The sequence below is a fragment of the Manihot esculenta genome, chromosome 4 (assembly GCF_001659605.2).
Source record: "Manihot esculenta cultivar AM560-2 chromosome 4, M.esculenta_v8, whole genome shotgun sequence".
Taxonomy (NCBI): domain Eukaryota; kingdom Viridiplantae; phylum Streptophyta; class Magnoliopsida; order Malpighiales; family Euphorbiaceae; genus Manihot; species Manihot esculenta.
Genome location: NC_035164.2, coordinates 29,580,831 through 29,596,046, shown reverse-complemented (window position 1 = coordinate 29,596,046; position 15,216 = coordinate 29,580,831). Strand labels below are relative to the sequence as shown.

The 15,216-nt window shown below is 31.1% G+C and overlaps 1 protein-coding gene across 2 annotated transcripts; it reads left to right on the top strand.

Annotated features, from left to right (window-relative positions):
• The first annotated feature begins 3,630 nt into the window (after nt 1-3,630).
• Nucleotides 3,631-14,033, top strand: LOC110613703 (acyltransferase-like protein At3g26840, chloroplastic). 2 transcript variants are annotated; one of them, XM_021754945.2, is made up of 14 exons: nt 3,632-4,112; nt 6,040-6,091; nt 6,244-6,299; nt 6,389-6,547; nt 6,950-7,054; nt 8,120-8,226; nt 8,551-8,672; nt 9,136-9,244; nt 9,369-9,499; nt 11,496-11,865; nt 12,325-12,438; nt 12,809-12,894; nt 13,002-13,111; nt 13,492-14,033. In XM_021754945.2, the coding sequence occupies exons 1-14, from the start codon at nt 3,713-3,715 to the stop codon at nt 13,680-13,682; spliced, it is 2,112 nt and encodes a 703-aa protein (XP_021610637.1). In that variant the 5' UTR covers nt 3,632-3,712; the 3' UTR covers nt 13,683-14,033. The 2 variants fall into 2 exon arrangements, with proteins under 2 accessions (XP_021610638.1, XP_021610637.1); XM_021754946.2 differs by lacking the exons at nt 12,809-12,894; nt 13,002-13,111; nt 13,492-14,033 and adding an exon at nt 12,559-12,802 and having other exon boundaries at nt 3,631-4,112.
• Nucleotides 14,034-15,216: the final 1,183 nt, after the last annotated feature.

Sequence of the window (15,216 nt, the reverse complement as noted above, 5' to 3'; positions counted from 1 at the left end):
TTCTTTAATAAATAATGATAATTATTTTTTAAAAAAATATCATAATGTTGATATTACTGTACATTTACAAATTATGATATCTCTTTTGTCCTTTATATCTATTTATTATATATGTTGCTTTCACACAACTAAAACGCTTACATGTAACGTTAACATCAAAATATAATTATCATAAAATTAATATTTAAATATTTATATCATATAATATAGACAAGTAGCTCCATTGACAAATATTTAAAAGTTATTTAAACTCTTATAATAAATAAGTTCAATCAATGGTTTTTTAGGAGCCATGAATAATATATACTTTATTTAAGTTTTGTATTGCTTGAAAGTAACATGCAACATTTTAATGTATTAAAACATTTATTAATTATTCAGATTGGTGAGATTTACTTCGTTGACCATTGAAGAGTATTTTGTTCACTATTAGGAGTGGAAGAGATGATAGTGCTAACAACCTTAGTAGCAATTCATAAATTGCCAGTCATTTTGAGAAAAAAGAAAGAAAAAATTTCTTTTTAAAAGAAAAAAGAGAAGAGACTGATTTTAATCCAAATGAGCTGAGAGAATTCAATAGATTTTTCGATAACGGAATCTAATGATGTTACTGAAATGAAGTTGATGATGTGGTTGAAACAGAGTTGTGACGTGATTAGTCAATCTGCAAAAAAGATAACATTAGATAGTTGACGCTTACGACGGCCATTACGACGCTTAGATAAGTAAATTAAAGAAAATGACGAATATAAAAAATTATTTAAAATAATAATCGTGTACTTTTATTTATGTAGTCAATAACTTTTATATTGTAAAATGAAATTAATTATGATATCTCTTGAAAATTTGATTGGTGTCGGCTAATTGATAGGAGATCTCGCGATTATAGGTGTAACGAGAATTTGCTGGATGATGTCCGCTAACAGTAATTTTATGTAAAGACTCGACCTCTCCTGAATAAGTTTATGTGAAGACTCGACCTCCATTGAATAGGGCGAGTTTTGATGAAGAAACGGGTATCATGGTCTTTAAATATTTTTTTTATAGATAGAAATACATATCGATTTATCAAATCATTATCACGTGACTCTATTTTATAGTGACAGTTCATAACTCAATGATGTGATCCATTATAATTATGAATTAAAAAAATAATAAAAAAACAAAATATTATTATCAAATTTGTAGGGCTAAAACAATTATCCCTCTTTGAGGAGGGGCAGTGATTATATCCTAGAAAAGTTGTTTAAAATGTATAATTTGTCTCTTTTGAATTATTATGAAAATTCATTTATTATTTTCTTCGTCTGTTTTTGCTTTTCAATTTTCAAATGTAAATAATTGAATTTGTATCATGCGAAAACAAATACATATCACCTCTCTACCTTTAAATTATAAAATAATTTAATTTATATGATGTAGTAGTAGACTAATTTTAGGGATTAAATTATTTTATAATTTAAAATTAAAGGGTAAATAAAATATAATAAAATTAGGAGGACAAAGTGCAATTTTTATATTTTATAAAGGATTAAAATTTTAATCCTTTAACTGATAATTAATAATCAATTAAACCCTTAAATTTTTTTTAGTTTCAATTAATCCTTCTATTTCCAATTTTGGCTTAATAATATAGTTAAATAAATTGGTAAAGTAAGTTTTTAATAAATATAATATTAATTTTATATATTAAATAATTAAAATAAAAATCAAATAAATCATTTATGAAAAAAAAGGAAAATTCTTTAAATACAATCTCAAACAAAACCTACTAAAATCTCTCCCCTCATGAAAATAAAATAATTATAAAATCAAAATTACGAAATATACCCATCCAGAGCTGTAGATTGGGAAAATTACTTTTTAGTCCTTAAGATTTAACGTAATTAACACTTCTGTTACTCTATTTTGGTAACCCAACACTTAAGTCTCTCACTTTCTTTTCTGTCCAAATTCGTAGTCATTCCGTCCAAAATAGTCGTTTGAGACACGTGATTTGACAAAATTAATCCTCATTAAAAATTCTGCTATTTTAAAATCACAAAACCCAAACCCAAATGTCTCTTTTTCTTCTTCTTACCTTTTCTGCAACTTTTTCTTCTTCTTCTTCAACTGGAGAAAATATGAAAAAGAAAAAAAAAAGGAATTTTACATTGAGAGAAGGGTATTTTTAGAAAAAATATCACCTCTCACCTTTGACTCTTTGACCAAACGGTTTACATGGACGGAAAGATTACGAATTTGGACGGAAGAGAAAGTGAGGGACTTAAGTGTTGGGTCGCCAAAATAGAGGAATAGAAGTGTTAATTATGTTAAATCTCAGCAACTAAGAAATAATTTTGCCTATAGATTTGCAAGCACTAGTAGTAAGAAACTGGGTTTACTTTTACCATGATTATATTACAACTACAAACTAATAATTGATTTTAACGTTTTTTGAAGAAAAAAATGAGAAAAGAAACAGAAAGATAAAGAAAAAACAAGAATAACAGGTCTTGAATTTTAAAATTAAATTGTTTTTTATATTTAGAGAGGTTAAAAGATTACAAAATAAAAAGATAAAAAATGAGAAGTGATATTTAATTATGTGAAAAAAAATGAGAAAAAACACAGAAATACATAAAATATGGATAAAGAAAAAACAAGAACAACAGGTCTTGAATTTTAAAATTATTTTTTTTTATATTTAGAGAGGTTAAGAAATTACAAAATAAAAAGATAAAAAATGTGAAATGATATTTAATTATGTGAAAGAAAAATGAGTATGATTGAAGTAAATGGTTGACAATAATACTAGAACTTGTTTGTTTTGCCTTTACAATACGACAGATGCAAAGGAAGAAACCAGAGAAAGAAAAAGAGCAATAAATTATTCTTTATTTTTTAATTTTAAAATGTTAAAAAATATTTAAAAAATAAATGTTGAACATGATATTTAAATTTATAGAAAAGAAGGATTTGTAGGTGTGTGTAAATTTAATATGAAGGGATGTGTATTTTTTTCATTTTTTAATAATATATAAGCGCTTTTTATTATAGTGTCATCTATTTTTATTATGTAGATTTATGTATATTTACTTATTTATTTTTATTAAGCAGTCATTTAATTTTTGTTAGACGGTCATTTATTGTTTTTTCTTGTATATATACTGATAGAGTTATAGCGTAGCCGAATCTTTTCTTTTACTTTTCGTCACACTATACGAGTTACATTCTCTTTTTAATGTGTCTAAATTTTGAATCAATACCGCCTACTGTAGTCACGAGCTGAAGAGCGTTGATTTAAGTCTATATTTTTTTTTAAAGTCTGATTTTAATTTGAATTTCAAATTCGGTGATTATTAAATAGATAAGTTAATGATTTTAGCTTAATTCATTTAGAATTATAATACATAAAATTAATTAGTCTGAAATTAAAAATGGAAAGCTGAATCGAATCCAAAATTTTTTGAAGGATTTAATTGGGGATTGATTGATTAAAACATGCCTTCGCTTTACAGAAAGTTGAGCAGGAAAGTAAAATTAGATATTCTTAATTTTACTATTTATTAATAAAGAATTTTATCTCCATTCCCATAATGCCATGGTGGAAATTATTTATTACCAGATGCGTTTTTATGCCCAGGACAATAATTTGTCTTTAAAAATCTGTCAAGACCGCCATACACTTGCGGAGACAGAGAGCGGGGAGAGAGAGTGTCGCAAATTTAACATGACGGCCATCGGAGCTTGCCTTTTCGCTGCCGGTTTTTCACCGGCGGTAGTCCGTTCTTGCTTAACGCCGTCATCTGGTAAAAAGAAATCAAATCCGACTCGGCGATTTGCAGTTTCTACTGAGCAGATATTAACGAAAAAGGCAGAAACGACGACCACGAGTTTTCCTGAGAATGAAAGGTTGAAGATGAAGCGGTCAGAAAATGGAAAACAAGAGAAGCAAAATCCAGTGATTTGGGAGTTAGCTGAAGCTGAAAAGAAGATTAGAAAGAGCTTGAAAGATTACTTTGAGGAGTCGAAGGATTTTATCAGATCGGACGGTGGTCCACCGCGGTGGTTCTCTCCGTTGGAGTGTGGGTCTCGCTTGGACGAATCTCCTCTCCTCCTCTATTTACCCGGCAAGTCATTTTTATTTATTTATTTCCATTCATCATCGTCTTTTTCCTGTTCAGTTCATTCGCTGATCTCTCTTTTTTTTCATTTAAAAATATTATCTGATATTATGATATTGAATGCGAATTTCGATTGGAATCTGAGAAAAGTAGGCTATCAGTAACCGGAAAGTCTAATCATAACGATGGATTCTTTCTCCTAGTTTTTTGGTTGATGTTGTGCAGAGCGTGATAGTATTTGCTAACGGTTAATGTTATTGATCATTCCCATCCCCCTTGTCGCAATTTTCATTCTTATCTGTCATTTTAGTACTCCCTTCATACTACAGTAATTCTCTATTTTAATTTTTTTTCCAAGTTACCCATCCCAAATTTTCCATATATATTAGTTTTTAAATTATTTAATAATAATAAATAAATATATGATCACCTAAAATTATTTTACATAAATTATTATTTTTTTTTAAAATTAAAAATCTATTAATTAATTTTATTGATTTAGTAGTAACTTCTTTTAAAAATAAGTCATACTTTATAATTTCAATAAATATTTCATTTACGCATTTAAAGGTTCATTAAATATTTTATTTGAAGTTTATTTTACTTTTAATGGACATTTTAATTAAAATTTAATATAGTACTTTTATTTTTATTGTTATAAATTATAATTTATTATCTTTATGGCTCTTGAAAAGGAAAAAAAAAAAGGAAGCTTTAATTTTTTTTCCCCATTTATTAATTTATCTCCTTTCTCTACTTTTTCCGGTTATCTTTTCTCTAAATTTTTTTAAATTTAATTATTCTAATAACAGTAACACTTCTAGTTATTGGATAAATTTGTTTAGTCAACAAGAATATATTTTAAAAATTTTAATGAATATTAATCCCTTAATAATATTGAAAATCGAAACAAAATGTTTACTTGAAACTTTTATCAATCATATTATTGATTTTTTGAAAATAACAAAGACTTTATTTTTTAGGTTAAATAGATTTTACGTAAGATATTATTTTTTAATAATAAAATATTATTTTAATTTGAAATACAAAAATTTTAATATTTTAATTAATATAAAAATTAAAAAGAATTCATAAAAATATTAAAATGCTTTATAAAAAATTTTATCATTAAAAAAATTAAATTATAATTTATTTAGTTTTAAAGGTAAAATTTAGGGGTACAGACCTAATGGTAAGTGTATCTGGATAAATATGAGAGATTTCATATTCTACTCTTTCAATTTTCAATCCTCCATTTTAAAAAAAAATATAAAATTTAGAAGTTTATTTTTTTAAAAAAAAATTAAATTGGACTTATTTAATATGAGATTTAATTGTACTTATTCCTGATTTTTTTACTTATTTTTTATTTTAGAAGATATTTTTGTAAAAATCGTAACTTTTATTTTTTATTCTACAATTAGGTACAACTGGTTTTTTTTTTTCTTGCAAAAATTGTAAATAATATTTTTTATTTAACCTTTTTACATGTCAAGTAATTTATCTTGCGTTGCATGGTCCAAAGATAATATGTTCCTTCCACCAAATAAGCTTCATTCTTGTGATAAGAACTTAAAGAAGTATTAAATTATGCATTTGCCTATTATGTTTATTATTTTAATTTTCAGGTTAGCGTGATTGTTAGCTATATTAAAAGTTTTTAATTTTTATTATTAACATACAGTCTAGCTTAATTTGGTCAACATCTATAAATTTTCGAGCTGCTAATTTCCTGTTATAAAAAAAATATATATTTTTATTACAAAAGAAAAGGAAGACTAGACAATAAAAACAGCACGCTTCGCGCATAAACCAACCAGCTTTGCAGTTTTTGAATTTTAATTTGCATTAATTACTGTATATTCTATTAATTTTTTTAATTCATTGTAAATTAGAAGTGTGATACAACTAAAAAAAGCTTCTTATTTTGCAGGGATTGATGGTGTTGGGCTAGGTCTTGTTAGGCAACATTACAGTATCGGAAAGTAAGTACCCCCCACCTGCTTCGTGTGCTAGCGTTCACCTTATTTAGGGGATTTTTGTAAGCCAATTCATACGCTACACACTTTACAATACTGTGTTGACTGGAAATACACCTTTATATATTAATAGTTATGCTGCTGCTTCTCGAAACTAGGATTTTCGACGTATGGTGCTTGCATATTCCAGTTAAGGATAGAACATCGTTTACAGGTTCTTTGCAATCTAATTTACTGGCAAAAGTCTTTGGAGTCTTGCATTTAAGTATGATTTTCACACCAAGATTTCAATTCGTGGTTCAGGTTTAGTGAAGCTGGTTGAAAGAACAGTTAGATCAGAGAATAATCGTTTTCCGAATAGACCAATATATCTTGTCGGGGAATCTCTGGGAGCATGCCTTGCACTAGCTGTTGCAGCTTGTAATCCGGATATTGATCTTGTACTTATTTTGGCTAATCCAGGTGAAAAGTAGCAATCATCTCAACTGTTAACGCGAGTTTATACATTCAGCATTTTCCTTTGATTTGTGTGATGCCTGGATATTCTAAGATATATAAGCACATTGATTAATAGTGAAGTGAAAAAAGATTGATTATATGGAAATCATTGATTGCGTACAGCTTGATTTGTCTGTCAAGAGTTTAGGAAGGGATGGCATTAATTGATAAAAAGAGGGAAATAAGACGCTACCACATATGAACAGTTGATACGCTGCAAAAACAATAAGCTATACTCGTATATTGAAGAGGCCTTTTTGGTTAAAATAAAAGGAAAATGTGTTCATCCAACAAAAGCTCTCAGTTGAGTCTGCTCACTGTTAATACTTTTCATGCAATAATTATTTATTTACTCTTTATTTTCAGGAACATCATTTAAGAAATCGCAGCTGGAACCTCTAATACCTTTACTCGCCCTCATGTCTGACCAGCTCCAGCTCAGCCTGCCTTATATTCTGAGTTTGATGACAGGTTCTTCTTCCTTTTAATCAAAGTTGCATGTTTTAGTTTTGCTATTGCTTGGGAGTTGAGAACTTGAAATATATATTTCATTATGCGTGGAGCTTATTATGAGTTCATATATGCAATATCTCTTTCCTTCTGCTTTTTGCAAATAGATAACACTGATATCCACCTAGAGAATTGCATGGATAATTATTATTTTTAATTCCTTTAGGTTTATAATGTGTAGTTCACTTAGGCTTGGGGCAATATTTTAACTTTCATAGCATAATAAGCTTGGGAAGGTAGCCAGGTAATTTTTAGATCTACCAGTGCTGTGAGATCAGGTCTATTAATTTCTATTTTTTTTCTTTAAATTTTTGGTACTTCTCATATCTTGGTTTGTTGCACTATTCAATGATCAATAGAGCTCTAGCTTCTCGGGTGATCCTTGTACTGTTTAATGGTAATTAGGAATTAAGTGACTTGGTCCCTTTCTAATTCAGATTGGGACCTAGCAACATGAATCCAATGATCAGAGAGGCTTGGCTGGAATCCGATTGAACAGTTTGATTTATGCCCCTAAAGAATATGTTTTTTGTTCCCTTAACGCCCCACCGTGCACAAGCTCAACAGGCATAAAGCAAGAAAAAGCACAGACCTATCTGATAGAAGGGGGACCAAGGATTCAAATTCTAGATCTTTACGTATAGTCATAGAAAATCTAATACCAGTTTGAAAAACCAGTTATTGTAAAATTTAGCTTGGATTTGAGGATCCAAAGGTAAGTGTGGTATCTATAATAGCAACTTTGAGGTGTTTTGAAGTCAATAAGCTTTTTTTTTTTTGAAAAGCAAAGCTTCATTGCTTTTAGGCTTCTAGTCTTTGATTGGAAGCAGGAGAGCATGAATTTGGAATTGAAAGTGCTGCTAGGAAGTGATTCTAGCAAACCTCATCTCTTCTTTTATCCCCATTTTCTAGTTTGTTCCTTAATAAGGTGGAAATTGTCAGCACTATAAAAATGCTTCACCTAGAAGTACAAATGGATCTTTTTTCCCCCAACTGATACCATCAATTGGTGCTGTGTGCGTTTAGGTGACCCTTTGAAGGTGACGATGGATGATGTGGCAGAGGGAGTTCCTCTTCAACAGACAATTGGAGAACTGTCACAACATGTAGCTGCAATGTCATCTTACCTCTCCGTAAGATTCCATATTTACACTTTAACACATGCCATAAGTAAATATGAAATGTAGTTTGGATGGTTACAGTAATTGAATATACGTATGAGTTTACATATCTGAAAAATGATGATGAATCTGTAAGACCAGGGAGACAAATTTCATTCAAATGTCAAGAGCCTTATTATCAGAATTTCTTGTTCTCGCTCTTATTCTTAGGGAAAGAAAGGGAAAATAGCCATCACTGGATATCTATTCGTTGTTCATATTGAGCATGCTTACTTTTTTCTTTATGATGCTCACACAACGTCACATGTTTGAATAGAATTTGGTGGCTTGTCTCAGGTTCTGGCTGATATCTTACCTAGAGAAACACTTCTCTGGAAGCTACAAATGCTTAAATCAGCCTCAGCATATGCCAATTCACGCCTCCATGCTGTAAAGGCTCAAACACTAATACTTACAAGGTCTATATCTTTGGCGTAATCCATCGTTTTGAAATATAACTCTTAAGGGGAGGGAGATAATGTATATAATATTTATTTATGTTGAAAACTTGACCGTGCATCTTAAGAACATTATTTTTAGCTATTTTATTGAAAGAAAACACTTCAGTGTAGTTATTTTATATATAACTTTGCTTAATAGCATATCTAGAAATAGTAGCAATTTCTTATAGGACCAACTGATGTTTCCCTCCTTGATATCAAGCAGATAGTACAATTCACGACAATATTCCCATCTCTGCACTTCTCATAAGAATTTACAATAATGACAGAACCAAATGCATCTTCTTCTAGGATTAGATCATTGAACTTAAATTGCCAGCTTGTTACTGATCAACTAAACTAATGGTTTGTATAGTGTATGATAGTAGAATTTTTGGTGCTTTAAGATTAATTTGCCTGAAATCATGCCCTGTTCTTTTAGTGGAAAGGATCAGTTGCTGCCAAGTCCAGATGAAGGTCAAAGACTTCATAGTTTGCTGCCGAAATGTGAGAATCGTTTGTTTTCTGATAGTGGTCATTTCCTCTTCTTGGTAGGATAAACTAACTCTTATGCCCTTCCTGCTCCCCATATCTTCCATATGCATCAAATAAATGTTTCAATTGTTAGTTTTAAGTATGTATTTGATGTATGTAATTGTTCTACTCTTGAAACAGGAAGATAAAGTTGATTTGGTGACTACCATCATGGGTGCCACTTTCTATCGTAAAGGAGCATACTACGACTATATTTCAGATTACGTCCAACCATCTCCTTATGCGTTCAAAAAAATATATGAATCATTCGGGTATATTCTCATGCTATTTTACGAATGCAAATATTTTCCGTGACTGGGACTGGAACATACTTCTAGTTAACGTAGCCACTATAGCAGCACAGTGGCTTGGGTTGATATGGGAAATAATGTGCTTATTTCAATTTCCTCTCAAGCATTTTATGTGGAAGGTGAACTTTTCTCATTCTATCTGCAAAATAATATAGTATACTACAAATGGTGACGGCATACTTAAGACTACCTTTAGCCATCACATTTATAGGAGTTCCTGGTAATCATGATTCGTGAAACTAATCAACCAACTATAGGGGTTCTTGTTGTTGGGAAACCACTCAATTTAAATGCTCAAATTTAAAAAACCTAAGAATGGATATTAATATACAAACTTGGCCCCTCAATTCATCGACTTTAGAACAAGGATGATCTAAGAATCAGCTGGTTGCTTGTATCGCGTCCCACATTGGCGGTTTATGGCAATTCCGAATTGTATATAATAGTTAGTATGAAACTATTAAATAATTTGGATTAATCATTTTGGATCAAGTGGAAAGTGGGTCCAAAAGTTATTTGGGTCAGTTTGGGTCGGGCTGTTTCAATTGGTATCAGTGGACCTGCGAGGAAAGGGCTACCCGTGTGAGACGAGGTGGAGTCGCCCGAAGTACTAGCGAACCACAGTACTCAAGGGTTCGGTCCTGATTAGCAATTGTAAGAAAAGGATCCGGTCCTGGTTAGCAATTGTAAGAAAAGGGCTACCCGTGGGTCAGACAAATTGTGCGGAGTTAGTGGGTCTGCGAGGAAAAGACTACCCGTGTGAGACAAGGTGGAGTCGCCCGAAGTACTAGCGAACCACAATACTCAAGGGTCCAGTCTTGGTTAGCAATTGTATTCGATTCAGTTGCGACGAGGATGTCGCGAATTTAGGAGGGTTCGGTCCTGGTTAGCAATAAATTCAAGAGGGTCCGGTTCTGGTATTCGATTCAGTTGCGACGAAATACAATTCAGTTGCGATGAACTAGTGGGCTTGCGAGGAAAGGGCTACCTGTGTGAGACAAGGTGGAGCCGTCCGAGGTACTAGCGAACCACAATACCTAAGGGTCCGGTCCTGGTTAGCAATTGTATTCGATTCAGTTGCGACGAGGACGAGTTAGTAGGCCTGCGAGGAAAGGGCTACCCGTATGAGACGAGTTGGAGCCGTCCGAGGTACTAGCGAACCACAATACCCAAGAGTCCGGTCCTGGTTAGCAATTGTATTCGATTTAGTTATGACGAGGACGTCGCAAATTTAGGAGGGATCTGGTCCTGGTTAGCAATTATATTCAATTCAGTTGCGACGAGGACGTCGCGAATTTAGGAGAGGAGAGTGTAAGAATCAGCTGCTTGCTTAGAGCTGCTTGTTTGTACCGCGTCCCACATCGGTTCCGCGAATTTATTTAAGAGAGAAGAGTGTAAGAATCAGTTGCTTGCTTTATTTAGAAGGGGAGAGTGGAAGAATCAGCTGCTTGCTTTATTTAGGAGGGAGTAAGAATTAGCTGCTTGCTTGTTTAGGAGGGAGAGTGTAAGAACCAGTTGTTTGCTTGTACCGCATTTCACATCGCGGTTTACGGCAATTCCGAATTGTATATAATAGTCAGTACGAAACTACTTGGATTAACTATTTCGGATCAAGTGGAAAGTGGGTCCAAAAGTTATTTTGATCAGTTTGGGCCGGACTGTTTCAGACGAACATAGGCTTGCTTTACCTTTCATAAAGTTTAATTTATAAGGTAGGGTTGAATTCTGGATCATATAGTTAATTAATTAGAGGTACGGGAACTCAATTCCCCTTAAACTCATAGATGAGGATCCAAAAAGGACTCAAGTATATAGGTAATTGTTTAAGAATAGGTTTAATATCTCTGACATTGTGACAGTTAAGATTTTGTATAGGTTCAAGAATATGTTTAATATCTCTGACATTGTGATTAGTTGAGATTTTGAATACTATTTTATCCCAATTATGATGATTTAGGTGGGTGAGGTTTGCCACAAGCCCTGTGATGCTCTCAACTTTTGAAGATGGGAAGATAGCCAGAGGTCTTGCTGGTGTTCCTTCAGAAGGACCAGTCTTATACGTTGGCTATCACATGTTACTGGGATTTGAATTATCTTCAATGATCTCCCAATTTTTTTTCGAAAGAAATATTCTTCTAAGGGGAATAGCACATCCATCCATGTTTAGGAGATTGAAAGAAGGGAAGTTACCTCCAATGTCACAATTTGACACATTCAGGGTAATGGGTGCAGTTCCTGTTTCAGGAACCCTTTTTTACAATCTTCTGTCTTCAAATGCTCATGTGCTCTTGTACCCAGGAGGTGTTCGTGAGGCCTGTCATCGGAAGGTAATTCATTATTGCTTGCTTATTATTCTAATTTCTAAAAGTAACTATCCTCATCAGGAGAAAATTGCTTAATGCTCCATTTGATAGATCTAGATTTCTAATGATCACTTGGATTTTGTACTATAAATGAAAATTTATGACTTCCCCTTAAAACACACTTTTAAAATTGCATTTGTTTCAAATATGTATACATTCACATGGATCCTAAAAGAATGGTGAAGCAAAAATGACATGTGGTTTATTTTCTTATCTAATCATGTTTTGGATAATCTTGGGTTGAGTAAATGCTGTTGTGTAACTTCTTTTTCAAATTTTATTTTTTTTAAAAAAAATCAAATTTTCTATTGAAGAGGTCTGATGACTTGGTGTTTCCTTTTTCCTCTTCTTTGACTAATATCTTCAAGAAAATTTACTTCTATGATATGAGGCTTATGATCGACGACTCGTAATACCTTTCAGGGTGAAGAATACAAGTTATTCTGGCCAGAACAGACTGAGTTTGTCAGAATGGCAGCTAGGTTCGGAGCCAAAATTGTGCCATTTGGTGTTGTTGGTGAAGATGACTTTTTTGAAGTAAGAGAGAGGATTTCACTTGTCTTATTAACCTTATATCATTTTATTTCTTTACAACGCATCACTGCTGCAACTGCAATGGATTTTTATTTATTTATTTATTTTAATCAATCATATCAGGTGAATTTGTCTTTGCTGAATCATTCTTCCTACTCATCGTCTTTACTGCGAGCTTACTTTGCCTGTGCTTGCACAAGTGTGTCGACACATGGGCTCATGATCTCTAATGTGGCATATTTACCTTAGTTGATGGCATTTTATGCTTCATTCCCCCTCAATAATCACATTCTCTAACACTCTTAATACCTGTATGGAACTAATCTGCATTCTCAACTTTCATATAAATAATTGACTAATTTATGAATCTCAGGTATTTTTTGACTATGATGACCAAATGAAGGTTCCTTTTCTTAGAGATTACATATTAGAAATCTCAGAGCAGTCTGAGAGTGTGAGGTATGCTTATCTTGTTTTCTGTTGATTTCCACTGAATCATCAAAGGAATATATAACCTTGTTTCCAATTTTGTTATTTTTTCTTTGCCTGGTCTCTTGTGATGATAGGACTGAAGAACAGGGTGAAGTGGGAAACCAAGATATGCACCTTCCTGGAATCCTACCAAAATTTCCGGGCAGATTCTATTATTATTTCGGAAAACCAATCGAAACAAAAGGTATGATGACCGGAAAGTTATAATACTAGTGCTCCCACAGACATAAAGTTTCATTTTTCATTGTTTTTAAGGATTGAGATTCATGTAGTTATACATGGAGAGCATGTGCTCTAAAAACAATGAATAATTCCTCATGATGACAACACACTCTGAAAAATCTCATTGGTAACATGGAAAATCACCAAAAAAATTTCAAAATTTTAAACTTTAAAGAGTCTTGTTTTAATCCTTTTATCAATTGTGTTACCAATCATGTTCTTGATTTTGCATTGTCGATATCAATTATAGCATTTCTTAAGTTGGTCTTATTTACATATCTGTGAATCTTACATGCCATTTGACAAGAAGATTCACTTGGATTTTTCATTGTTTTTGTTAAGGGAGGGAGAAGGAATTAAGAGACAGAGAGAAAGCTCATGAATTATACTTGGAAGTAAAGTCTGAGGTGGAGAAATGCCTTGCTTTTTTGAAGGAGAAAAGAGAAAGTGATCCTTACAGGTATTTATTCACTCGACTAAGTTACCAAGCTACACATGGCTTTACTTCTGAAGTTCCAACTTTTGAAGTTTGATTGTTTTGAAAATTGAAGATAAGATTATTTTCCATTGTCTCAAATCCACCAATAGAATAAAAAAAAGAAAAAAAAAAATTCTAGATTAGATAATGATAGACTACAGAGTCTATGATGTTTAGAGTTTTGGCCTGGTTGTGATTCATTACATACTAAGATGTAGAAGGAATGTAGTATATGTCTGTAAATGTATGTAATAACATTTGTGTGAAATTATTGATCTGTAACATGTGGCTGGATTGTTGTAATACTAATATCCATTGCCACTTATCAGATTCATTTGATCATTCAGTTATTGTATCATGGGAAGCAATATCAGACCAAATATCAACTATTTGTGCTCTTATCTCACTTTTTCCTCTTTACTAAATCTGATATACACGTACACCTATTCAATCAATAATATCATATATCATTTATAAGTAAGTATACAGTAATAATTTTCTATTAGCTTGATGTATAAACATATTATGCTTATAGAAAGTGTTTTTTTTTTTTTTTTTCTGAGTTAAGAATTAATAAATGTTATATAAGTTAAAATTATGAAATGACGAAATAAATTTTATTGCTTGATAAATTCCCCACATAAGCCCTAATGGGGGCTTTTTGGGATTGAAATCGCTTCATTCATCAATTGGTATTGTTACTGTCATCATGAGTTGGGGTCATTTTCTTCCTTTCTGTGTATAGCCCTAAATGTATTTGTAATGTTAGGGATTTGTAACGGTATAAGTTTTTTTTTTTTTTTTTTTTTTAAAATATAGGTGGAAATAAGTTTAATTAAGTCTTTTTATTTTTATTTAATAGTCAAATAAGTCTAATTTAATTTTTTTATCAATTAAATTTTTATATTTTTTGTAAGATTCAAATAAATTTTAATTTAATATAATATTATTTTTTATAATTTACAATATTAAAAAATTAGTATTTTAATTAAAATAAAAAATTTAGAAATAGTAAATAATATTAAAATTATAAAAATAAAATTTTATTATTAAAAAATATTTTATTTATTGAAGAATAATATTTATCATTAAAAAATGTTATATTGTATTATAAGCTATTTAGTACAAGGATTTCATTAATTAAAAAAATTAAATTAAATTTATTTAACCTTTTGCTTAATTAGAGTTATTTTCAAATGTAAATGGTCCAATTAGAACTTGATAACTTTTCTTTCTATCATTACGACTAAAAGAAGGTGCGAAGTCTTTGTAGTAGCAGTAGCTCTCGATCGAGAATTCTTCTTCGTGAGCAGGTAAGAGCTAGACCTTAGTGGCTGGAATACCATGCCATAGTAGACTCAAGAAGGACCTGCCCTGAGACTTAGCCTAGGACTTCAACTCCCCAAGAAATTAGGTTAATTAAGTCTGTATTTTCAAGGGTTAAACAATCGCAATTTAAGATTTTGGGTCAATTAAATTTCTATATAGATTCTAATTTAATATAATATTATTTTTTAATAATAAAATATTATTTTTTATAATTTAAAATATAAAAAATTTAATATTTTAATTATCATAAAAATTTAAAA

Bases quoted from the DNA above. Each gene is read 5' to 3' on its own strand.
- LOC110613703 (XM_021754945.2), top strand. From the start codon at position 3,713: ATGACGGCCATCGGAGCTTGCCTTTTCGCTGCCGGTTTTTCACCGGCG. The intron at 4,113-6,039 runs GCAAGTCATTTT...CTTATTTTGCAG, and splicing joins TCTCCTCCTCTATTTACCCG to GGATTGATGGTGTTGGGCTA. The intron at 8,673-9,135 runs GTCTATATCTTT...CTGTTCTTTTAG, and splicing joins CAAACACTAATACTTACAAG to TGGAAAGGATCAGTTGCTGC.